Source organism: Aspergillus japonicus (assembly GCF_003184785.1).
Source record: "Aspergillus japonicus CBS 114.51 unplaced genomic scaffold BO86scaffold_118, whole genome shotgun sequence".
Classification (NCBI taxonomy): Eukaryota; Fungi; Ascomycota; class Eurotiomycetes; order Eurotiales; family Aspergillaceae; genus Aspergillus; species Aspergillus japonicus.
In genome coordinates, this window is record NW_020291755.1 from 26,409 (window position 1) to 50,103 (window position 23,695).

The window sequence follows — 23,695 nt, forward strand, 5'->3', positions numbered from 1 at the left end:
GTGGATTGTTCAGCGTTGCTGAGCGATTGTAGTTATAGAATTCAGGGGGAGGGAAACCAGCCCAGTGTCGACCGGACTCCGACGAAACCCCCTTCAACGCCTTCCAGTCAAGCGATATCGAGCCATTACGACACTCATCAAAGCACAAATGAGACATTTTCAAGGGTTTGCGTAAGTGATCGCACCGTCTCTCGTACTAGCAGGCATGCGAACCTGCCAATCTGACGCTAAACCAACCGGCTGCTTTTAAACAGGGCTGATGCCTTGACTCTAAATGCTCACTACGACCCACTCAGTCCCTGAACGGGCCGGTGAAGCGGGCTATTAGCACCGGGGTTAGGAGGCCATATGTCATGACACCCGTTATTAGATGTAGTCGGCTGTGGACCCGATTAGCAAGACTTGACATGTGCTATAGCCCTTGATTCGTCTTTGATAGTGAGCCCGTTGTCTCCGGCTATGTCAAACAAAGAAACATCCTTGTTATAACGCATTCCCCTCAAATGCATTCAAATTAAACCGAGATAGGCTCTCCGGGGGGGGGGGGGGGGTGGGGGTGAAACCGACAGCCCACGAGCTATCAGGGGCTGACCGCAATACAATATGCCCATGCCCACATCGAACGCTTTCTGGGAATTCACACTCGCATCTGCTGCTCTCCAGGCTGCATTCCAAAGCTTTCATCATGCCCGGCGTGTCTAACCCTGATCTTCTGGCCCTGGGCCCTCTCGATCACATCCCTGCCAAGCTCTTCCTGCCGTTCATCTTGTACTTTGATACGCCCGACCCGCAAACTGCGCTCTTAACCCTCAGGAACGGCATCGACAAGCTCGTCTCGCAGCTGCCTTGGCTGGCGGGCGATGTTATCTTCCACCAAGCCCCCGATGGGCCGAAGGGTCGAATGCACATCGCGCCGCCGCAGGTCCCTCTCTCTCAAGTCTCCATGCTCCAGGTGAAGCACTTCGCCCACGACGAGGAATCACGATCGCACCGCGTGCAAGCGTACCTGGCCCTCCCCACGTTCATCCCGGCCTCAGAGCAGCGACCCGTGCTCCGCTTCCAGGCCAATGTGTTCCCCAGCAAGCTCGTGCTGGCCATGTCGTTCTGGCACAACGTCGTCGACGGCACGGGGGCCGGCGTGATCCTCGAAGCCCTCGCCGAGTGCTGCCGGGCCAGCGCGGCGCAGACAGACACCCCTCTCGCCCAGACCATTGCGACAACGCACATCCCCCTCCGCAACCACGTCTCCCGCTTCCCAGCGCAGTGCACGACCCGTCTCGACCACACCGTCGAACTGGGCCCGCCCGTCTTCGACCCCAGCACGTCCACGGAGCAGTGGAACGCGGTGGAGTCCGCGCTGGCCTTCGTGGTCGAGACCACCCGGTACACCTTCGACCCACACACGGTCGCGCAGCTGAAAGACCGCTGCACGCAGCAGCTTCTATCCCTGTCCCCGGAAAGTGCAAGCTGGATCTCCAGCAACGACATCATCACCGCGACGCTGGCCCTCTGCGTCGACCGCGTGCTTCGTCCCGAGCAAACATCAACCCCCCCCCTCCTCCTGCGAATCAGCCGACTTTCTCATGGCCGTCAACCTGCGCAACCGCGTGCACCCCCGCCTCCCCGATACATACGTGGGGAACATGATCTTCCCCATCCACGACACAATCGAGCCACCGACACCACTCCCTTGGGCGGCGCAGGCCCCCACGACGGCCGAGGAACGGGATCTCCAGCGGCTCGCGCAGCTAGCCCTAAGAGTGCGCACCCTGCTGTCCGTGATGGACGAGACGGTGGCGTACAGCGCCTCGGCCGTCGTGGCCGACCACGCCGACTGGACGACGGTCGAGGGCCGGCCCGCGGGGATTATCGTGACGAGCTGGCGGGATCTGCGCGCGTATTCCCTGGACTTCGGGGCGGGGGGGGGTCGATTGCGGATTTCGAGCCGGGGTTGGCTCTGGTGCCCGGGGGGTGTATCTTTCTCCCGGCGCGGACGGCGAGGATGGTTGATGGCGGCTGTGCGACTGCGCCGTGGGAGGTGTGCGTTACTACCTTGAGGACGGGGGATTCGGAGATGTTGCTGCAGGATCCGTTGTTCAGGAGGATTCTTGCGTGAGGGGGATAGAAGTTGGAGACTTGCGCTAGGATGTAGGGGCTAGTTTCTTCAGTATTGTTACTTCAAACTTGCTACGTAATAGGTTATTCGTATCTTGGAAGCTGAAATGCAAAATCAGCGAAGAAAAGCAAATCCGAGTTCTCGTGCATTCGAATTGTGGAACGATACTTCGATACACAAGAAATTGAGGACTCATAGACAGTCGCTTACACCAAAGAACATCCAACCCCATACGAACAAAAAGTCGAAACATAGGATATAAATCTGCATCCCAAGTTAAGCCAAGAGAAGCAACCTAATCTCCCCATACCACCCCCCCCCCACCCCAAAAACAGGCTTACACCCCCCTACCCCCGCAAACCCTTCCGCATAAACGCCGCATAAAACACGACCTCATCGCCCGCGACCCCGACCTCCCTCCACCGCGGCTCCTCCTTCCACAACACATACCCGCGCCGCGCATACCACCACTGATTACACCCCATCGCCGGCGGCGCGGCGCCCGTGCGCGCCCACACGCCCGTGCCCTCGGGCGACTCGTCCAGATAATGGCGCTCGCTCAGCGTCGTCAGCGCCAGCCACCGGCAGGTCGGTTCGGTGGTCGCCGCCCGCGCCTCCACGAGGTCCATGGCGCGGCTGCCCAGCCCTAGGCCCCGGTACGCCGGGAGGATGAAGAGGGTCTGGATGGTGAGGACGGTGCGGTCGGCGCGGGCGAGTTCCTCGTCCGCTGGGTCGCTGTATGCGTCCAGCGAGATGTGGCCGGCGTAGACTGTTTTCTCTGCGGTCGATGGGGCGGGTGGTTGGGTAGTCGTAGTAGTAGTAGTAGGAATACTGGTAGTAGTAGTAGGAATACTGGTAGTAGTAGCAGCAGCAGTAGCAGCAGGGTCCGGGATGCAGAGCCAGTAGAACCCCTTCACGCCTTCGTCCTGCTTGCGCCTCCAGCTTTCCAGCGTCGCGAGGTCGGAGTCCCAGCCGCAGAGGCGGCGTTGGCGGTGGATCTCGGCGAAGTCGGTGGGCGAGTGGAGGTTGATCGGGGTGAGGTGACAGGGGGGCGTTGTGGTTTGCATTCTGTTGGGCTGTTTTGTTTTTCTTTAGGGTTTTTGGGGGTGGTGTGGAGAGGGATTGATTTGTGTGGGTTGTGGCGGAGTGCGGAGGAGTCGTTGATGAGGAAAGAGGCTCTGGCACTAGTGCTTACGTGCTTAACGGGTTGATTAGAGATGCAGATAAGGCGAGATTTTGACAGGTGAGACACGCTAATATTGATTAGGTTACGGGGAGAATGTGTAGACGAATTATATAGCTCCCTCTTCATCGCGCGATGCTGATGATTTTATGCGCTAAGAAAAAAACATGCAAGAACATTACCGCTGTTATGCAGGCAGCATCCTTGGGAAGGACTTTTCACCACTTCGCTATCACGAGAACATGCACAGCTATGAACCAGTATAATGCGTGAAAAGCTGGCCTTGTCCTCATTAGACGACTTTTCTTCCCTGTTGCCTAAAAATGGTCGAGTCACGACAACCATTTGTCGACTGCCACCTGCATCAGTCGCGCCGTGTACTCCACCTGCGCATGCCATTAGAGATCAATCCTTTCGCGAAAAAAAAAAAACGAATTATAAGAGTAACTTACCACCTCCGGATCCATCAGCGTATCATGATGCGCATGCTCGATAACACGACACTCGACATTCTCCTCGCCGACCATCTCCGCCCAACCCCCGGGGCCCATCGACTCCCGCGGCGTCTGCAGCCACTCCTGACTGGTGCGCGCCTGCGTGTCCGGACCACACCTCCGCAGGATCTCGTCCGCCTCCACCAGCACGGCAGGCAGACGATCGGGGTCGCCGTGGCCCGCCCAGATCACGAAGATCCGGACGGGAGTGGGGTCGTCGCTGGCCGTGCACATCGGGCGCGGCGAGTACTTCAGCTTCGCCCGGACCGAGGCCAAGCTGTGCTGGCGCCGGTATGACGGGATCTCCATGTCGGGCTTGCCGGCGCGTCGGATCGCCGGATAGAAGCCCACGACCTCCAGGAGCTTGACCGTGGGCTCCAGGACGTGCGGGTCCGGCCGCGGCAGCGGCATGTCCAGGTTGATGATCCCCACGACTTGCTGGCCCTGCTGCCGCAGCTGGTAGGCCTCCTCGTAGGCGAGGATCGCGCCCATCGACCAGCCACCTAGTAGATAGGGGCCCTCGGGCTGCAGTTTGCGGATCGTCTGGACGTACAGCGCGGCGGCTTCTTCGACCGTCCAGGTGGCCGCGGACTTGGTCATGAGGAAGGGCGAGCCGAGTGCGTAGATGGCGAGGTCGTTGGCGAACTTGGGGAGCGGCTCGTAGGAGAAGGCGTAGCCGGAGCCGGGCGGGGTCATGAACAGGGAGGGGACGCCGGGTTTGGGGGTGCCTTGGATGAGGGTGGAGAAGCATTCGCGGGGGGTCTCTTGGGTGGTGGGATCAATGTCGAGAAGGTTAGCTGGGTCGGTGGAAGATTGTAGACGCTCGATGAGCTCGCCGAGGGTGTGGGGGGTGAAGAAGAGGGATGATGGGAGGGAAACGCCTGATTCCTGGCGAATTTGGTTGAGCAGCGCAATCGAGGTGATGGAGTCGATTCCTAGGTCGACCATTCGCAGCGTCTGGTCCATATTCTCGCCCTTCGCGGAGGCAATAGCCGCTAACAGTGATTCTATGAGCCGTGAATTTGGATGCGACGCGAGTGCTGCCTGGCCACTGGCCCCGATCGCTTCCATCTCCTCTGCGACCGTGTCAGCCGCCAGCCAGTCTGATAAGGTGACGTTGCTGGCCATGTCCTTCCAGATCTGGGTCTTGATTGATTCGAGCAAGCGAACGTCCGCATATGCTGCTAGGTTCACGTTCACATCCATCATCGTCGCATCGTTGAGCCCCGATGCTTGAGCCCAGGCCTGTCTCAGCTTTGATCCAAGCATCGCGCGACTGTACAACTTGCTTCGCGCTTGAGACTTCTGGGCTGTCCAGTACGCCTCGACCAGCTCCGTCAGTTTCGACTTCTGGACCTTGCCGGCAAGGGTCCGGGGATAGTCATCCAGCCCTAACGCCGACACCGGCACCACACCCGCCGGGACAAAGAGCGCCCCCATCTTGGTTTGGATGGTATCTTTGAGCTGGCGTGCCAGCTGCTCATCGACGTCCGTCCGCAGCACCGCCACAGGCACCTCACCAGCGACGTTATCCGGGGCTCGGACGATCTGCGGCTCGAGCACGTGGAACTCCGCCGTCTGGCCCAGCACCGCCTCAATGGCCGAGGGCTCGATATTCTCTCCCCCTCGAATAATCGTGTCATTATATCTCCCCACCAGATACAGCCGCCCATCCTCCCCAACGACGGCCTTATCCCCCGTGCAGAACCATCTATGCCCGTCCTCGCCGGTGTAGAACTTCTCATCGTCCCTGTTCCCAATATACCCGTCTATCAAGCTGGGTCCGGAGAAATGCACCTCCCCAACGGCGCCCACCGCAATAGGGACCCGACTGTCTTTTGCGCAGATCCGCACGCTCGCGCCGGACAACGGCCGGCCGATCGAGATATCACGCCCGCAGACGGCCTCGTCGAGCCTCTCCACCGGCCCGGTCGAAACCACGATCCCCTCGGTCATCCCATAAAAGTTCTCAACCGCCTGCGCCCCGAGATGCTCGAGACAGATGCGGAGCACCTCCTCCGTTGGCGGGGCGCCCGCCAGCACGACTCGTCGGAGGGAATCGAGCTTCTGGGCCGGCGCCACCGCCACGCCCTTCAGCGCGTGCACCATCGTCGGCACCAGCGCGACGTGCGCACAGCGTTCCTGGCGGATCGTCTCGATCAGTCGCTCGGAGACGAACGCCTCGCCGGGGAAGACGACGGTAGCGGCATTGAGGAAGGCCGCCATGAGGATTTGATAGCCGAAGGCGTGGTTGTTGGGCAGCACGACGGCGACGCGATCGCCGGGCCGCGTGGGGTGGCGGGGGTCTGCTCGCGAGGCACGCGCGGCGGTCGTGCAGAAGGCGGCCCCCTGCACGAAGCAGCCCTTGGGCAGGGAGGTAGTGCCGCTCGTGAAGAAGATGGACGATTCCTGCTGCTGCTGCGGCTGCTGCTGCGGCTGCGGCTGCGGCTGTGGCTGCTCCAGGGAGTCATCCGAGAGACGACTATCATCGTCCGAGAGCTGGGTAACATCAGACCGGCGGTCCTCTTCTTCTTCCTCTTCCTCTTCCTCCTCCTCCTGTTCCTGTTCCTGTTCCTCTGGCGCCAGCTGCACATCTTTGCCCCCTGGCTTCGAGAAACGCATAAGCTCCTCAAACCCCACCCACCCATCCCTAACCCCTCCCTCTCCCCGCGACATCGCAATCAACCAGCACTGCACCTGCAGCTGCAACCCCCGAACCAACCCCGCAACCCGCCCCAACACGTCCTCTCGCCCCGACCCAGCAGCAGCAACAACGACCACCGCATCCGGCCGACACGCCCCCACCGCCGTCTCAAGCATATGCACCGCCTCCCTCTCATGCCCCAAGCACCTCGGACTCAACGGCACATGGACACACCCAATCCGATACGCCGCCCACGTCACCACCACATACTCCGCGGTATTCGTCGCAAACAGCACCATCAGCGACCCGCGCCCGATCCCCCGTCGTCGGAGACTCGCCACGAACCGCTCGATCTTCTCGTCGAGCTGCGCGTAGGTCCAGCGCAGAGAGCTCGCGCTGGGGTTCTTGGTCCTCGTCGAAGACGCTTCATCGCGGGTGGTATAGAGGTTCGCCGGTTGGTGGGGACAGATTAGCGCGAGCGTGTCTGGGTAGTCGCGCACGTTCTGCTGGAATTGGTGGTGTAGGGTGGGGAATGTGGTGGTGAAGAGGGAAGGGGGACCGGTTAGGGTGCTGGGTTGGAGCATTTTGTCCTCTCAGTTGGTGGGATTTATCGGTGAGGGAGTTGGGGGTGAGGCGCGACTGGAATTGTGTGAGGGGGTAGGGAGGGTTAAATGACGGATGGAATTGAAGAGGGTAGGAGGTAGGTATGCTGATGGTGTTCGTGCTTGCCTGCAGTGGCTTTACCGGGCCTTTCCTCCCTGAACCACGTGCAATACATACGAAGTAGTGATGTGGGGAGGGAGGAGGAGGGCAAAGGGGGCCATGGAGGCTAAATGCGATCCCGCGATGCAGGATACCTAAGCAGCTGGACGAGCTGGACTCATCAATGGAGCACAGCACAGCACAGCACATACCGGACCACCGGGATATGCAGGGCCATCAAGGTGAAACGATCTGCGGGCATTGTGGGTGAGTTACCCAGTACGTAGTTACTCGTATCAATGAGAATGAGGGAATACTAATGTAGGCTAACTTCTCTGAGTAAATAGTGAGTGAATGAGTGGGGGATAGGGCAGTGGGTCTCGGATTTCCATGTAATGCCTGTGAGCCAAAGACTTGCTTCATCGAGTCAGGGATTCATCACCTCCCGTCCATACTCAATTCTTGATACACAATTCTCAAGAGGATAGTACATCCAGTATGTACATGCAAGCTTTCAGCTACGCATCCTCAAAGAACACATGTTCAGCGTAGTACAGCGCAAACGCAAGCCCCCTTGAACCCCGCACCCCGTAACCCCAATGACGTTCTTCCGCCAAAAAAAAAAAAAAAAAAAGGAAAGAGAACGCAACCCTCAAATCCCCACCCAAGTCCAAACCATACCATACGTACGGACTGTACGTACGGAGTAGCTCCCTGCCAAGAACCGTGCAAACCCCAAGATCGACCTCCCAACAACCAGATCCGTGCGATTCTCCCGAAGAGCTGAAAAGTGGATCCCCGAAGATGTCTGCCTCTGCGATACGTACGGGTATTTTACACTACGCACGCCACAGGCCACGCCCCCTCCTTCACTGGACAGTGGACACTGAACACTGAAAAGTGATCGACTGTCATGCAGAGCGGATGCATCACCTCCTCAGCTTCAAGGTCGTAAGCGGGGAGGCTGCATCATGACGCGTGCCGTGGCCCAGAATCGCCAGGATGATGCATGGCGAGAGTCACGAAAGGGTCATCCGGTGCTGTCAGAATTAGTCAATTGGAAGGCGAGCGGAGTCCGCGCCACGAACTCCGCCTGTAAGCTGAAGACTTTGACGCTAGACTTGCATCATTCGCGCTGATCGTGTCAGTCAGTATGTGTCAGTGCGCTGCAGCTTCACCCCTTTTCCGTGATGCTGTTCCTTTTCCAAGATAGTCTAGATATGATATGAGGTACTAGTACAGTACTCATGTAAGAGAAATTCAAGGTTCGAACCATGGAAACTGGGTAGATCCAGATCGACCAATCAGCAGGAGGCAAGCGGGGGATGGCCGATCTTTTTCCATTCCTTCGGTTACTTACACGGTTCGTTCAAGTCTATCGACTCCGTAGAAGAATTCCACAGTTCTAGCCCAGAGAGCGGTGTAGATTTTTGTTCTCGAATTTCCTGGAAACTCTCTGAGATCAAAGGACCATACTTTTTGATTCTCCCACTATAACAGTTGTTGACAATTTGGCATTACATATTACTCGTACCCGGTACTTGTTCTCATCACCTACGTTGTTGTGAGACAATATCCATACTGGGGGTGACTGGGTTGAAAAAAAAACCCCTCATGCCTCGACCTTCTCCTTCCTCGGGAACAGCACGATCACACCCACGATCGCAGAGAGAATTAGAGCGGATGCTATGCTCATAGTTAGAACCACTATCTACCCATAGGAGGGGAGGGCAACATACCAGGAATAATGCGATAAGCCTCAATAAAACTCTCCTGCACGGCCACCTGCACCGCCCGCGGCAGCGTGGTGGTGAAATTATAATCCTGGACGATATGCTCGATCAACTGTCGATAGAATCAGCAACCCCGATCGACACACAACCCGAACACAGGATCGAATGGGATTCAGATAAGGAGAAGGAACATACCTCCCGCTTCCCCTCCTCCGCCACCTCCCCCAACCCCACGGCCACCCGCGCCCGAAACACCCACTGCAGCGCGGCGGCGCTGACGCTCGTCCCCACGATCTGGCCCACCTGCTGCGCGAGATGGTACACGGCGATGGCGCTGGCGAGCTGCGCAGCGGGCGCCCGGATCGTCAGCGCGATGAACTGCGCCGACAGGAAGAGTCCGCCGCCGAGGCCCCACGGGAAGCAGTACAGGACCTCCAGGGGTTGGATGCCGTGTAGCCAGCGGAGGACCATTAGGGTGAGTGAGACAAGAGTGATGAGGATCGCGATGAGGGACAGCTTGCGGGATTGCAGGTTTCTGTGGTCTTTTTGTTAGGGTTGTTGGGGCGTGTGAGTGGTGCGGTGGGTGCTCACCTGCTGAGGGCTTTGCCGGCGATGATGGAGCCGGAGATCAGGCCGAGGGCTGCGGGCCAGATACGGATGGCGATGGCGGAGTTGGAGAGGTGGTCGATTCGGTAGAGGTAGGCGGGGAGGTTATTCAGGATCTGTGGACATGCTTAGAGTCGGTTTTGGGGGGACTGGTGGTAGGGATCGGGGCTAGACTCACGGTGGTGACGGTGGCGAAGTAGATGACCTGGCCGCCGAAGATGGCCCCGAGCCCCGGGGAACAGACGATCGAAGGGGGGATGACGGGGTGGTTGGTCCCAAACCGCTCAATCAGCACGAACACCACGAGAAAGATCCCCGACACCGCCAGCAAAGCTGGAGTCTGAGACGAGAGATATGCGATTCCCCCCTCGGTGGTGGCTAGGATGAACGACGTGACCAGGATGAAAAAGCTGGCCACTCCCAAGTAATCGAAGTTCCACAGGCTCAGGTGTTTGCCCGAGTGTGTTTCAGCGGCCGGGATGGTAGAGAACTGCCACTGCGCGAGAGCCAGACAGAGCATCGCAATAGGGGTTTGACCGATCAAAGACCTGGGTAGCAGCGTCAGTCCAGTCACTGGGGTTGATTAGCCCAAGGCTCAGAGCGTACCATCTCCAACCGACCAGGTCGGCGACCAGCGCCCCCAGCGGTCCTCCACAGCCCTGCCCGACGATACCGGCTGCGATGATGTAACTCCGCACTGATGCGACTTCCGTGATGTCGAACATTTCTTCGTATCCCGTCAGCGTTGCCCTTGTTCCCCGATATCGCGAGATTTACCGTTCACCAGGACGGAGAGGAGATCGGTCATGCCTGCACCCCCCATCCCTGAGATCAAGCGACCCAGAACAAAGGGCCATAGAGTATCGGAGATGCCACTGTGGACTCTGCATGAGCTATTGGCCAGAACGAATATTAAAGTCTCGATGCACGACGTACGAGATCAAACATCCCACCGCGAATAGGCCGTATGCCGAAAGAAGGAATCGCCGACACCCGTAGATGTCGCTCAGGAAGCCGTACTAGATTGTTTGCTGTCAACCTTCATTCTTTCTGATTGTAAACTTGCAAGGGCTACGAACCACCGGCAATGCGATGCAGAATCCCACATTGTAAATCACCAGCAGCAGCGACGCACTGGACGGGGAATGCAGCGACGAGGCGATCTCGCCTTGAGTGGCCAACAGAATGGACTTGTCGGCGCTCGCGAGGAAGACACCTGCAATACGACTTCCGGTCAGCTTCCAAGAGTACACCACAAATTCAGCCATCACCCACCAACTAGTCCTGCCAAAATCCTACTGAAGTAGGCTTTGCCGGTCGGCGGCCGGTCGCCCTTGCCCAACAACGGAGTCTGTTCGTGCGCCATGCTGGTGGGAATGCGACCAGACCGAAAACCATGAGAAACAGACCTGAGCACAGACGGAATGACGTCCGAATTATCACTGCACCGTCTGAGCTCCAGAACTGCGTCGGGCAAGGCTCGGTGGCCTCAAGCAGGGAAAGTTAGGGTACATCAACCCGTGACTGGGTTGCACCTCAACGGAAATGGGCAATGCACCGGACGATCGTCAAGCCACTTTATGCAGCCAAGACAATAGTTCATGATCACCGTGTCACAATTCTGTCACAATCGGTGTCACACTGTCAATCGGGGACACAAATCCTCCGATTGTTTACCGCTAAGGCAGACAGCCCCACCGAGGTGGATCGATCGCGATACAGCTGGACGACAGCCGATCCTTGATACTCCGTACACGCCGCATACACGGTCGATCTGCAGCAAAAGGGGCCGTGTCTGCTGCACTCTGCAGAAACACTCACACTCACACTCACACTCACATTCACATTCACATTCACATTCCAGACCATGCCCTCTCACTCACGGACATACGGAGGATAATCCTATTATAAGCTCAAAGGGTCTTCTGACAGACGATCTTCATCTTGCACTTACTTGACTCTGCAGTTTTTGTTTCCACGATTAGTCCGCCTCCCACGGGCCTCTCCAACACAAAATGAATTTCCTGTCGCGGTCACTGGCTACCCCGCCCGCGACGGCGACAACCACACCCTCACCTGCCGCCGAGATTCTCACGCAGTTCCGACAAGAACACCCGGACATCAAATTCCTGCGCTGGCAATGGCAGGACTACTCAGGCGTCCAGCGGGCCCGCGTGGTCCTGCTGGACACCGCCATCGCCCAACTGGCCGAAGGCAAGCCCATGAAAGCGACCGGGCTGGCGCTGACCTGCTCCGTCGACAACCACCTCATCCCCGGCACCCCGACGGACGCGCAATTCTGGCTCGTGCCGGACTGGACGACGCTGCATCCGACCATCAGCCCCGGCAGCGCGCAGGTGCTCTGCTCGCTGGACTACACCCTGCCAGGGCAACCGATGACGCAGGCGCTCTGTCCGCGTCACACACTATCCCGAGTGCTCGAGCAGGCGCAGACGCAGTGGGACCTCTCCTTCCTCGTGGGATTTGAAGTCGAGTTCGTGATCATGAAGCCACACCCCGAGACGGGCAAGCTGGAGCGCTACAGCCGGGGCTGGGGCCTCTTCTCCGTGGCCGGGTTGCGCGACCCGTGCTACACGCACATCGAGCAGTGCGTGCTGCAGCTGCAGGCGCGCGGGGTCGACATCCAGGCGATCCACACCGAGGGCGTGCGGGGCCAGTACGAGTTCGCGCTGGGGCCCAAACCGCCCATGCAAGCGGTCGACCAGCTGCTGCTGGTGCACAGCTACCTGAAGGACACCTTCGCGCCGTTGGGGTGCATCGTCACCATGGTCCCCAAGCCCGTGACCGGCGACCCGCTGGCCAACGGCCAACACACCCATCTCTCGCTGCAGCCGACCCCCGCGCCGGACCGCGAGGCCGCCTTTCTCGCCGGCATGCTGAAGCGGCTCCCCGCCCTGTGCGCCTTCTGTCTGCCTCAGGATGTCTCGTACGAGCGGCTGAAGCCCTTCGTCGGCGGCGCCGATGCCGTGGGTTGGGGCACCGAGTGTCGGCTCACCCCGGTCCGCAAGCTCGAGCCCGGCCGCTGGGAGATCAGGTGTGTAGATGCCATGGCTAATATGTATCTCACGCTGGCGGCAGCCATCGGGGCCGGGTTGCTGGGGCTGGAGGGGCGGGAACCGTTGGTCTGGCCGGATCTGGGGGATCCGGTGAATGCAGACGCGGACCCTGGGGAGCCGCTGCCCAAGAGAATGGAGGAGGCGTTGGATGTGCTGCACGCGGATGCGGGGGGACTAGCGAACGTGATCGGGAGAAGGATTATTGATCTGTATGTGGCGACGAAACGGTTCGAGGTGGCTTCGCTGGCGAAGCTGGATCCGGAGGAGGTGAGGGGTTTGTTTCTGGAGTTGTATTAGATGACGCGGGCCGTCTTTCTTCGGATGGGATTATTCTTCTAATGTAATGGCCGTACGTGTTTCGTTGTGGTGATTGTGCTGTTGTAGAAGTGGACTACTGGTAGAAGGTAGCAGCGTAGAGCCGGCCTTGTGGCTGGCGCAGAATATATATATATATTAGCACGAACCCGCAATGCTTTCATGTCCAAGAAAAGTGTCCTGCCTTGCCAACAATTAGCACACAATGAGGTCAGATACGCGAAAGAAGAATAGTTCTATATCCCATCTTTCTTTTCCCCCCATTTCGCCTCCATTTTCTACTAGTTTCGTACTCTCCTCACCTTCTTGGACTTTGGTGCGGCCTGAGGCTTTGACCCTCGGCTCATTTACTCGTAGTATGCTGTGCTAGGTTCATAGGATAAATTTGCTTGCGGTATACCAAGCAACCAGCATCATTGGTCTAGTGGTAGAATTCATCGTTGCCATCGATGAGGCCCGTGTTCGATTCACGGATGATGCACTCAGTTTTTTTTGTCTTTTTCTTTTTGGCTCCTTGCGGGACCGAGATAACCACCGCTTGTTCCCGCATACCCAAATCACTACTTCTTTTCGCATGTGGTCTCTAGCCAGTAAGAAAGAAAAGTAGCCTCAATCTCCTGGTAGCCGATGTACAGTTAATACAGTCCACTCCCCCGCCCATCTTCCACCTCATTCCAGTCCCAACCCCTATCTCCCCTTCCTCCTCCCCCAAGAATTAACCCAAAGAACCCCCCCCACCCTTACCTAGTCCGTATCCTCCTCAACCACCAACTCCCACTCCACCTCCCCCGGCTCCTTCCAATACCCCGTCCCACTCCGCCGAAACCCCAACTTCTCCAGCGCCCTCGCACTGCGCGCATTCGGCCGCTCCGTCTCGGCGATAAACCGGCGCACGCCGCGCGCGGCCACCGCCCACCGCATCACCGCCGCGGCCGCCTCCGCCGCGATCCCCCTGCCCCAATGCTCCGGCGCCACCCCGTAGCGCACCTCGACCATCTCGGTCCACGGCGGGAGCGGCGCGTCCCCGGCCTCGCGGGGCGGGATCGAGGTCGTCGTGCCGTCGCGGACGCCGGCGTAGCCTACCCACTCTATTGCATCGAGGTTACCCATTGGTAGAGTGTTGAATTCCTCGCCGGTTAGGATGGTGATATCCATATCCTTGCTGGCGCTTTCCGCTGGGATGGGGAGCGTTGGCGGCCGCAGCCCCACGGCGCAGTCGCCCATCCCGCGGCCGTGCCAGCAGCGCGCGATGTCGCGGGTTTCAATCACCTCCCGGGTTTCGGGGTCGGTCCACTGCCGGACCGGGAAGTGGGCGCCGAAGCCCATGGTGCAGAATTCGGGGTTGGCGTGCAGGGAGGCGTAGAGTTTGCGGTAGGTGGGGGAGGAGATGGCGAGGGGGGTGGGGAGGAGGATGAGGCGGGGGGTTAGGATGGCGAAGGGGGTCCAGGGGGGAGGGGTTGCTTCTGGGGTGTTCATATTGGGGTTGGTCTTGATGGGTGTGGGTGGTTGGGTGGCCGTAAGTTATAGGGTACTCCTGTCACTACCAGGTAACTTAGTTGATGCAGGTTGATGGAAAGAGGAGTCGAGGAGAGCCCGGCTAAACGAGGGTTGTTCTGGAAACCGCGGGCGGCCTAATGCGGGTTAGTGGGGGTTCGGGGACGGGCCGGTCAACAAAGTGTCTTGTCTGTGTCTGTCTTGTGTAGGCCACTGTGGGTTCACGGGCAGCCTGGAGGGGAAACTGCTTGCAGTCGGACTCTTTGCTGCCTCCATGCCGCGCGTTCCGAACCGTCTATCAGGCCTCATTCGACGTTGCAACCACCACATCCCCGCGATGACGTCAACAAGGCCAAATGGGCAGCGGAGAAAATAGTAGCCGGGGACATCATCCCATATCTTTACTGAAGCCAGCACGTTATCGGATTTACGTCATGTTCCCGATACCCCTTCCGGGTATAAAGAATGCGTCGGATGGCAGGTCGAACGCCCAGCTAGCCAAGAAATCTTAATCTCGAACCTTACAACACCTAGTTACATCAAACCGAAGTCTCTTTGCACTAAGCTACACATTACACTATACCGACCACCACAATGTCGAGTTTCCTGCACAAAGCTGAAGACGCCCTGCACCTGCACCACAAGAAACACCCCTCCCAGGACAACCACCACGCCCAAGTACCCGAGCAGCCACAGCAGCAACACCCCCACGACCACCAACAAGAACCCCACGACCCGAGGGCCCCTGCACCGCCAGCCGTAGCCCACGAAGGTACGACATTATCCCCTCGCTCCTCTACTCACCCTGCTAACCTCCAATAATTGCTCCAGGCACCCACCACGACCACCACGGCAAACGCGACTCCCACCACCCCAGCCCCGCCGAGATCGCCCGCGCGGACTTCATGGCCGACCGGCAGTACGACCGGATCCTGAAGTCGCCCGACCACGGCGCGGGGATCGGGTTTGAGATGTGAGGAACCGGGGAGAGAAGAGATAGAGAGGGTGTCAACGAGGATGAAAGCGGGTCTTTGAGTGTGTGACATATGAATAATGGATAATGAATGGAATACTATGTTTCTTTGTGCCGTGGTTGTATGGATTGTCTTGGCGGGCGGACTTGGGGCTTTGGGGGTGGGTTAGTAATCACTTTATTGGGGACAAGCTCCGCCCAGTCGGGATTGTTTGGGCAGTTGGTAGGGATGGGTGGGGTGCATACCTTGTTCGCTTGAATGTAGAGATGGTGTAGTAGATTGTCTGTTGTTTGTTTGGGCATAGCTGAATTAGAAAAATCCGGTGTGTAACTGTTCCTACCTACTAGAGTTTCCTACCTACTAGAGTGTTTGAATTACCACCTGCGAGAGAAGGGGTAGCAGTATCCCAAAGACAGGAACGGCAAAGAGAGAAACAAGAAAAGAAAAGAAAAGAAAAGAAAAAAAAATCTCATTCTCAACTATACGTATGTACAGAGATACACAATATGAACTGCAATGAAATTAGAGAGACACCCAGTGCGTTGCGTTTACCCAGATACCCACACACTATACTTCCCTCTTCCAGGGGATTTCCAAGAACTTTTGAACCAGTAACAGAACTTTTCTCAGCCGGCGGCGTGCAATCCAGGCACGCTCTATACCTTTGCCGGCCAGCCACACCTCTTCCGAATACAAACACAGACAAGACACATCCATTACAAACTCTACCCACCTTCATGGCCGTGACCTCACCACACAAGCATCAAAACGTCATCGCCCGCTGCGGCAAACAATAATCCGCGAGGGCGCGCCACCGCCCGTCCGCGGACAGCCGATTATACGGCAACCCGAACTCCTGGAGGGAGGTCTCGCAGATGCGCTCGGGGGTGCGCGCGAAGAGGCGGAACTGGGCCAGGAACTGGTGGATCCAGGACGCGTCGGTGCGGTTGTCGAAGGCGGACTTCGCGCCCAGGCCGCGGAGCCCCAGGGCCCAGAAGCCGTACTGCGGGTGGTGGACGTAGAACCGGACCCAGTCGCCCTGGACGATGCCCGCGAAGGAGAAGCGCGGGTGCCGCGCGTCGTTGTGCGGCCACATCGACAGCAGGTACGGCCAGTCCGTGCCCTTGAAGGCGCTGTGGCCCCCGATCAGCGTCAGGTGCGTCCCCGTGCCCGCGCTGTGCACCGTCAGCCAGTCGTACCCGCGCCCCTCGTACTGCCCGCCGTGCGCCTGCGCGCTGTGCACCGGCTCCGGGCTGCCCGTCTTGATCACGAACCCCTCGTGCGGCGGGAAGTAACCCCTGATGAGCGATTCCCAGGTCGACCGCGGGGACGAGTTCTGATGCCGGTAGGCCTCGTAGCCGTAGTGCGGGGTGCGCGTGAGCCCGTAGCATTCCATCTTGCCGGCTCCTGGATGGCTGAGTTCCTGTGGGGGTCTGGTTGTGGTTGTGGCTGTGGTTGTAGCTGACGGCTATGAGTATTCGAGGGAGGTAGTGTTAGCCTGAGAGGAGCAGTTCAGAGAAAGGGTCACCTTCTGTTTGCTTGTTCTTGTTCTTGTTCTTGTTCTTGTTCTTGTTCTTGGAAATCTGGGTTTGTGCTTGGATCTGTTCGCGCGCAGAACTACCGTCAAGGTGGGTTTACAAGGTTGTTCGTATGCCTTAGGCGTTGCGAGAAATGAGCTGATAAGAGAGGGGGAAAGGGAAAGGGATGGAAGGACTTGGGGTCAATGAGATATTTATAAGTTTAGGGAGGTAGAGCTTTGTTGACATTGATCTTGTCGGCTTCGCAAGGTTTTGTGGTTGTGTGAATTGAGGCTTGCTGTGGCTTTGAGGTATAGCGGAAATCTCCAGCTATTAGCGTTGGGAGTGATAAAGCCTCTTTTCAAGGTGGATTGTGGACGAAGATGTTGGCTGAATCAGCTAATTAAAACAAAAGTATCTTTTGTTAGGTGTTATTGATGGAATTACCTTCATTCCGAATATCAAAATAGCGACGATGGAGTCACTTGTGCGTTGCATGGGTGTTGGACATGCGGACAGAGGTGTGGAGGTGAGAGAGGGCTTCTTTGTTCTACTTCATGACTCCACGACTCCACCCAACACACAATGCCATTGTTCATTGTGCACGCTCCGCCTCGTCCATCGCTGCCAATGCATCTTTCATCAGCGCCTGCGTACTTCGCCGCACCAAGTGCACCCCGAAGGAGTTGATCGCATTTTTCCAGCCGGCCCAGCGCGCTCGGTCGAAGGCTTTTGGCTGTTCAGACTCCGGCTCATCCACTTGATCCCCGGCCACGCAGGTGTCCCACATGGGATTCCCCGCGAGGGCGAACCAGAAGCAAGCGGCGCGGACGGCCTCTTCCTCTAGCGCGTTGACGTCTGCATTCTCGAACGCGCGGACGCACAGCCGGAACCCCAACCGGGTGAAGTCCATGCGATGGCCGAGCCGCGGGATACAATTCGTCAGCTGGGCGATGAAGGCGTTGCGATTCTCCCACTCCTGCACCTCCTGCGGCGGGTAGTCCCGGCAGTGATCCCCGCAGGGCGCGCGGTTCTGCATCCCGGTGCACCGGCACGTCGGGAACCCCTTGAATATGGCCAGCGGGGCGAATGAGAACCGGTGGCTGATGTACTCGCGCAGGCAGGGGAGATCGAGCCACATCCGGTCAGCGAACGCGACTTTCACGATGCCACCGCGCATGACCGACTCGGGGACCGCCTTCCGTTGCAGCCTCGTGACCAGTTGCAATAGTTTGATCTGCTCGTCGGCAGGGAGGAGATACGCGAGCTCGCAGATCGACTGCATCGTGTGAAAGGCATGCTGCTGGTTCAGCCGGTCCCGCACGTAGGTCCGGGTGGAATCTCGCCGCTGCTGGAACTGGCTGTTGCGCTCCCGGAGGAGTTCCTGGATGGCCTCCTCTGGGGTCTTGTCGGGGTTGTTGACCAGCGCGTGGATGATCCAGAACTCCCGGCGTGCCATGAGCCGCGCCCCAAAGCCGAGCTCCCGGACTCGACCTGCCATGATTCCGTCCATGATGTCAGTTGTAGCAGAGGTTGATGATTGGAGACTCAATAGGGGGGTAGTTTACACCTTATTAAGATTGGAAGGTTGAAGCTTTGAATAGTGGCAGCGGTGAGTGGTTTATATAGACGTCTTCATCCTGGATTTCCTCGACTCTGAGTAGACAATCCCGATAAAGAGGAAAGTCTATCTTTGTTGCTTGCACTCGATTGGAGAAAGTCTTCACTCTGTCGCGGAGTACCCGTCTCATAGATGACTAGACAAAAGGTAAGTCACATGAAATATACCTACTTGAGGTCTTTGTACGGTAGAGACTTGGCTAATTGAGCGCAGCCAGACCATCAGCCGATGTCCAGTGTAGGGCTGAAGAGGGAACACTGCTTGTTTATGGGGCAGGTAATGAGTGGGGCGCGGAGGAGCAATCTTAGGATAGCGTGTGGGGTTGTCGTCGTGCACCACGTATTGTATCACGATGTTTAATGCTTGATCGACCATTTCTGCGACTAGCCACGAAGAAAGCACGCTGCCTGACTCCAAGCACATCGCATACAAACCAATCTGCTAGCTTTGTGCTCACGCTCCACTGCGGGCTCGTCAGAATGGGACCTAGCATGACAGGCTGCAGCCTTGGAGCGACTAAGGACAACGTGGGACATTCTTCTTCGAGCGAATAACGAGATATTGCATTGGCGTGGGTACTGGATCAATCCACAGAACTCCCGATGACGCACGGTCCTGGTTGTGGTTATGGCCTATACCATTTTGACCATTAGTGAATGTTAGCCATATTTTGAATGACATTCACCGTGAATCAGTTGGCCTGTCTTTATCAAGCACTGAGCATTGGCTGATGCGGCGGGAGGAGCTTTTAGGTATACGTCACATTAGCGCTGAGATAGATAAGCACTTGTGTGTGAAACTCGCCGATATCTTGGTGATCGTATCCGTGAGATTTGAACAGAATGCCCCTTTCTCGGATATGCGAGTGCTTCTTCCACTTGGAATATGAGTTTGGGGTCTGGACGCTCTGAAGAGGAGGACGAGAAACCGAAACTACGTCTATACCTAATCGATGACCTTCCAGGCTGGAAGACATTGTGGTGTCAACGTAAATTAAACGTTACAACCTTAGATATAACCTCGTTAATCATATTGCGAAATAACCATTCATAGATTCTACGACATTCAAGGTATTGAAGAGTGCAGTGCATGTTCACAATGATAAGCTGCAGGGGTCGGTACCCTCCGTGGCCACGAGCTTTACAAGTCTCCGAGATTGATATACAGCCCCATTTGGGTAGTGCCTTCTAGAAAGCCTGCGATACAGTAAAACTCTACTCGTTAAGCAGAAATGTTCTCATATATGCTATATAACATGATGGGTGCAATAGATTTCACAGCCAGATCTGCTTTGCTATCTGTTAGTACTTCCACCAGTGGAGCGCGGAGAATGGTCACTGAGGTTATCTGCAATCCAAGGTAAGGAGTAGGGCCATGATGGGGATTTTGCCCAGTTCGGGTCTACCGTACTACTACTAGGTAGTACATTCCAACCATGGATACTCGAGAAAATGCGTGAGGAGTGGGATGATGTAAAAAATGAGTACCTTAGGTGAGCTGTCCATAGAACAGGATCCAGGATGCAATCAACATCAGTAGTAGTTTAGCTAGTTTTTGTAAACTCCTCCGACCGGACTAGCGGAATGACCGCTTATTCTTCTGATTCTACCTCGAACACTTCCGGTACAGAGCCTTGATACTGTATATCTCAGAGTACAGAAGTGGATCGGGTAGTCTACCTGTGGTGAAAGGATGCTGTGGTTAGCACCTCTTTTCTTCTCTTTTTCGTTTTATTTGTTTCTTTGATTTTCCTATTTGTTTTTGATTCCCGACCGATTTCACTTGTCACGAGCACGGAGACCTCCAAGCTCTGATAGCCACGGTCGCGATCAAAAGATGCTGATTCGAAGGTAGACGTCACCTCCCACCTAGCCGGCGATCTCCGCAGTGCAGTCCGATGCAGCTCGAGGACCGAGCGACAGGGTGATCTGCAGTCAGGTTTTCAGGACAGCTCCCGCACTAGTCGAAGAAAAGAGCAAGAGGGTTGTAGATCGATCGTTTCTACTCCGTAGCTCCGTGATTGGCCTTAGACAGCAGCTGAGGAAGAAAGATCGAAAAAGCAACACCATCTCTCAGCTCCACATCTTCCCCAGCGAGTGTGCAGCTTCTCAGCAATCCCATGTCTCAAACTGCGGTATAATTCCGGGCGATCTCGCCTAAAGCTCGGTGGGGTGGGATCTTCCGACTGGGGCTAGGTTCGTCTTGCAGGTCAATGAGGCTTTTTACCTGTTCTGGACATTCTCCATATATGTCTCCATACAGACCTGACCGACGGTAGAGGTAGTCATGGGAATTACGTTTTTACCCAGTCCAGTGATGGGCAAAATGACAGCTTGCAAACCATGTTTTGTTATGGAAAAGACGGGCCGGTGCCGAAACGTACCAGATTTCATTACTAGCTCCAGATACAATGAACAGCGGTGAACACTGAGAACCTTCCATTGTGGATACTAACCAAGCAAAAATAAAAAAAAAAAATGAAAAGAGGAAAAGAAAGTCTGCTTCGGCAATCGAGGTCTTCCTGAAAGGTAAAGCTCAACCTAGAATCAATTCTAGAGCTACGTATCGCTCATACGCACTCCGGTATGGAACGAAGGTGACTTTTCCGAGCAAACCGCGCGAACCCCACCGACGATCTTCCTGGCCCCCCTTATCTTTTCAGCTATGGAAGAAGATTCCCGATCAGATTTACTATACCGTCACCGTACCGTACTCGATCTTCCACAACGTGTACTGTACGGTGCTTCCCTTGCCCTGCGTGTGTCTCCAGGCTTCAGGAGGAATCGTGGCGATGGTCGGGAGTAATGCCAGTATGTTACAATGGACTCTCACTTCGGCTTGATAAATTCATAAAATTGAAATCTAGGAAGGAATTGGCTTCCTTGGATACAAACATGTGGCTAGTAAACGTCCTTTAGCATTCTCAGGTGCCAGGAGCTCCCGTCGGAGTGATGCGACCCTTGGCGTAGATAAGATGCTCACCACCGGAGTGAGGGAAGGCAGTATTGACGAGCTGGTAAATATGATCCCATTTGATATTAGCATGGCAGACCTGGTTGGTTTTGATGTTAGCACACTGCGACAATCCCAGAAACTTCAAGAACCTCAAGAACTTCAAGGGCATTTAGGGCTACTTACTCCCTTCTCAGGCTCACCGCCGAAGCTCCTCCATCCCACTCCCAAGCAACGGGGATTCAAGGCACATGCTTCAGCACATTCCAGGATCGATTGGCGGTACCACCAGATCTCTTCAACCGCCCCGTTGGTGCGGACATTACATTTGACCTGGAAATCCACACCCCCAAGGGTAAACTGTCGTTGAGAACAGGTGCCGTCGCAGAGACTTCTCCAGCTGTTGCTGCGACACTTCTCATCGACCGACAGCCACTGACCACCAGCCAAGCCACTGCCCACCGACGAGGCCTTTGCCTCCAACTCCTTGATCTTCTGCTGGAGGCCTGCCTTCTCGGCTTCACACTGGGACTTGGACTGCTGCAGCTGGTTTTCTCCCTGCTGGCGGATCTCATTCTTCTCCTTCTCACATTGAGAGGCGGCGGCGTCTTTCTCGGACTTGCATTGCAACTGAAGCTGATCCTTCTCCGTGGCACATTGGGCGTTGGCATTGGCGACAGCGCTGTCTTTATCAGCTTGGCACTGCTGCAACTTGCTGTCGCCCTGCTGGCGAATTTCATTCTTCTCTTTGTCGCACTGAGAGCTGGCCGCCTCCTTCTCAGACTTGCACTGCGCTTCTCCCTCCTGTCGAAGCTGCTCCTTCTCGGTCGCACATTGTTGGCTGGCGCCTGCGAGCGCCGCAGCCTTGTCGGCCTCGCATTGCTCTGCGCTGGCGGTGGCGCCGTTGGTGAGTTCAGCCTTCTCAGCTTCGCACTTGGCTTTCTCCTCCCCACGAACCTGCTCCTTCTCGGCCGTGCACTGCTCCAGCGCAGCGGCCTTGTCCGTTTCACATTGGCTTGCCGCGGTGGCGGCTTGCTCTTTGAGTTGAGCCTTCTCGGCTTCGCATTGAGCCTTGGCCTCGGTGAGAGCGCTGGCCTTGTTGCTCTCGCACTCCTTCTTCTGTTGCTCCTTCTCCGAGGTACATTGCGCAGCGGCAGTTTCCTTGGCTGCATCGATAAACTCCTTGCAGTCCTCCTCCGGGTCGGGGTCCTCAGGGGTCTCCGCAGACTTGGTCAGAACCATCCAATCCTTTGCCGGCGAGTAGGGCGCGTAGTCTGTGTTTCCGCTGCCTAACACGAAGCATTTCTTTCCGGTGCTGTGCCAGGAGGCTCCGGGACAGTCCGGACTCGAACAGAGCTGGGCGCAGTCCTTCGCACTGTTCACCTGTCGGTGCTGCGTGCCGGAGCCACTTTTGCCGGCGTAATACTGACCGCAGGCGAATTCGAAGACCGAGTCACCCACAGTTCCTTTTCCGGAGCCTTGGCCTTCAGGACAGCAGAGCTGGTAGTTGGCAGTCCCGACCGTGTTGGAGGATAGACATTTGGAGTTGGAGCCGCTGCTGGCCACCGTGGTGCCTAGTAAGGCGGCAAAAAGGGTGGCTTGGAAAAGCATATCGCCGTCCTCTTGCTGCACGGTAAAAGAGCACAGATATGGGGTTGAACTCAGAGAAAAGAAAGATGAATTGGTTGTGGTAGGTGGGTAGGGTGTTCGGTGATTACTTTATAGGGACTGAGACAACATGTCATAGGCTGTGGAAGCCTGCGCGCAATTTCACAAAAGCAAGGCTTTTCCAGTTCGACTTGCCCTAAGATCCCATGGGTCTTCCTCTGCCATTAACCACGAAGAGGGCTGGTAGTAGACTCCAGTCACATTCATACGGCCATCGACAATACACGGACTTCCACAGTACGTATACTTCAGATGCTGATCCCTTGGAGATCCCCACATCTGCTGTACGTCTCACGGAGCAATGACCAAATTCGTCAGCTCAGATTAACCGAGGCGATCGATGCGCGCGGAGCATCTCGGGGGTTGGGGTGTTTGGCAGCTAACTCTGTCTAATCAATTGCTAATGAGGGTTTGGCTGGCGCTAAGGCAGGTTCGCTCCGCCCCGCCTGCGATTGACGCCCCACTGTCATGCATTCAATACCCTCAATACCATCAATAAATACCCTCAATACCCTCAATACACACCAGACACTCAAACTTGAGCTGCAGAATCCGAGCGATCACATCGAATTTAGTGTCAATCGTGTCGGGACTTTTTT

General features: G+C 56.6%; 10 protein-coding genes and 1 non-coding gene across 11 annotated transcripts; 4 read left to right on the top strand and 7 right to left on the bottom strand.

Annotated features, from left to right (window-relative positions):
* Nucleotides 1-685: 685 nt before the first annotated feature.
* On the top strand, nucleotides 686-2,116 carry BO86DRAFT_423442 (uncharacterized protein; the record flags this gene model as incomplete). Its single annotated transcript, XM_025675400.1, has 3 exons — nucleotides 686-1,529; nucleotides 1,573-1,871; nucleotides 1,946-2,116. 3 exons carry the CDS (start codon nucleotides 686-688, stop codon nucleotides 2,114-2,116), a joined length of 1,314 nt encoding a protein of 437 aa, XP_025521977.1.
* A 347-nt stretch (nucleotides 2,117-2,463) lies between these two features.
* Nucleotides 2,464-3,279, bottom strand: BO86DRAFT_414142 (uncharacterized protein; the record flags this gene model as incomplete). The annotated part of the gene is made up of 1 exon (XM_025674815.1): nucleotides 2,464-3,279. The coding sequence occupies exon 1, from the start codon at nucleotides 3,181-3,183 to the stop codon at nucleotides 2,464-2,466; it is 720 nt and encodes a 239-aa protein (XP_025521978.1). The 5' UTR covers nucleotides 3,184-3,279.
* A 143-nt stretch (nucleotides 3,280-3,422) lies between these two features.
* On the bottom strand, nucleotides 3,423-7,220 carry BO86DRAFT_414143 (acetyl-CoA synthetase-like protein). The gene is made up of 2 exons (XM_025674816.1): nucleotides 3,752-7,220; nucleotides 3,423-3,685 (listed from the first exon to the last, which is right to left on the bottom strand). The coding sequence occupies exons 1-2, from the start codon at nucleotides 7,019-7,021 to the stop codon at nucleotides 3,632-3,634; spliced, it is 3,324 nt and encodes a 1,107-aa protein (XP_025521979.1). The 5' UTR covers nucleotides 7,022-7,220; the 3' UTR covers nucleotides 3,423-3,631.
* A 1,626-nt stretch (nucleotides 7,221-8,846) lies between these two features.
* BO86DRAFT_373567 (MFS general substrate transporter) lies at nucleotides 8,847-10,957 on the bottom strand (the record flags this gene model as incomplete). Its single annotated transcript, XM_025670385.1, has 9 exons — nucleotides 10,754-10,957; nucleotides 10,558-10,694; nucleotides 10,415-10,497; nucleotides 10,256-10,353; nucleotides 10,085-10,205; nucleotides 9,657-10,026; nucleotides 9,464-9,594; nucleotides 9,068-9,407; nucleotides 8,847-8,975 (listed from the first exon to the last, which is right to left on the bottom strand). Exons 1-9 carry the CDS (start codon nucleotides 10,842-10,844, stop codon nucleotides 8,847-8,849), a joined length of 1,500 nt encoding a protein of 499 aa, XP_025521980.1. The 5' UTR covers nucleotides 10,845-10,957.
* A 198-nt stretch (nucleotides 10,958-11,155) lies between these two features.
* Nucleotides 11,156-12,952, top strand: BO86DRAFT_393719 (putative glutamine synthetase). Its single transcript, XM_025673077.1, has one exon. It carries the CDS (start codon nucleotides 11,494-11,496, stop codon nucleotides 12,850-12,852), a length of 1,359 nt encoding a protein of 452 aa, XP_025521981.1. The 5' UTR covers nucleotides 11,156-11,493; the 3' UTR covers nucleotides 12,853-12,952.
* A 328-nt stretch (nucleotides 12,953-13,280) lies between these two features.
* On the top strand, nucleotides 13,281-13,351 carry BO86DRAFT_t317. Its single transcript has one exon. It is a non-coding gene; the product is annotated as a tRNA-Gly (tRNA).
* Nucleotides 13,352-13,614: 263 nt separating this feature from the next.
* BO86DRAFT_451906 (GNAT family N-acetyltransferase) lies at nucleotides 13,615-14,346 on the bottom strand (the record flags this gene model as incomplete). Its single annotated transcript, XM_025676894.1, has 1 exon — nucleotides 13,615-14,346. The coding sequence occupies one exon, from the start codon at nucleotides 14,344-14,346 to the stop codon at nucleotides 13,615-13,617; it is 732 nt and encodes a 243-aa protein (XP_025521982.1).
* A 520-nt stretch (nucleotides 14,347-14,866) lies between these two features.
* Nucleotides 14,867-15,375, top strand: BO86DRAFT_393720 (uncharacterized protein). Its single transcript, XM_025673078.1, has 2 exons — nucleotides 14,867-15,136; nucleotides 15,196-15,375. Exons 1-2 carry the CDS (start codon nucleotides 14,959-14,961, stop codon nucleotides 15,339-15,341), a joined length of 324 nt encoding a protein of 107 aa, XP_025521983.1. The 5' UTR covers nucleotides 14,867-14,958; the 3' UTR covers nucleotides 15,342-15,375.
* A 726-nt stretch (nucleotides 15,376-16,101) lies between these two features.
* On the bottom strand, nucleotides 16,102-16,734 carry BO86DRAFT_384143 (uncharacterized protein; the record flags this gene model as incomplete). The annotated part of the gene is made up of 1 exon (XM_025670865.1): nucleotides 16,102-16,734. One exon carries the CDS (start codon nucleotides 16,732-16,734, stop codon nucleotides 16,102-16,104), a length of 633 nt encoding a protein of 210 aa, XP_025521984.1.
* Nucleotides 16,735-17,450: 716 nt separating this feature from the next.
* BO86DRAFT_326616 (DUF3632 domain-containing protein) lies at nucleotides 17,451-18,356 on the bottom strand (the record flags this gene model as incomplete). The annotated part of the gene is made up of 1 exon (XM_025668575.1): nucleotides 17,451-18,356. The coding sequence occupies one exon, from the start codon at nucleotides 18,354-18,356 to the stop codon at nucleotides 17,451-17,453; it is 906 nt and encodes a 301-aa protein (XP_025521985.1).
* Nucleotides 18,357-21,399: 3,043 nt separating this feature from the next.
* Nucleotides 21,400-23,039, bottom strand: BO86DRAFT_460136 (uncharacterized protein; the record flags this gene model as incomplete). Its single annotated transcript, XM_025677390.1, has 2 exons — nucleotides 21,400-21,528; nucleotides 21,615-23,039. The coding sequence occupies 2 exons, from the start codon at nucleotides 23,037-23,039 to the stop codon at nucleotides 21,400-21,402; spliced, it is 1,554 nt and encodes a 517-aa protein (XP_025521986.1).
* Nucleotides 23,040-23,695: the final 656 nt, after the last annotated feature.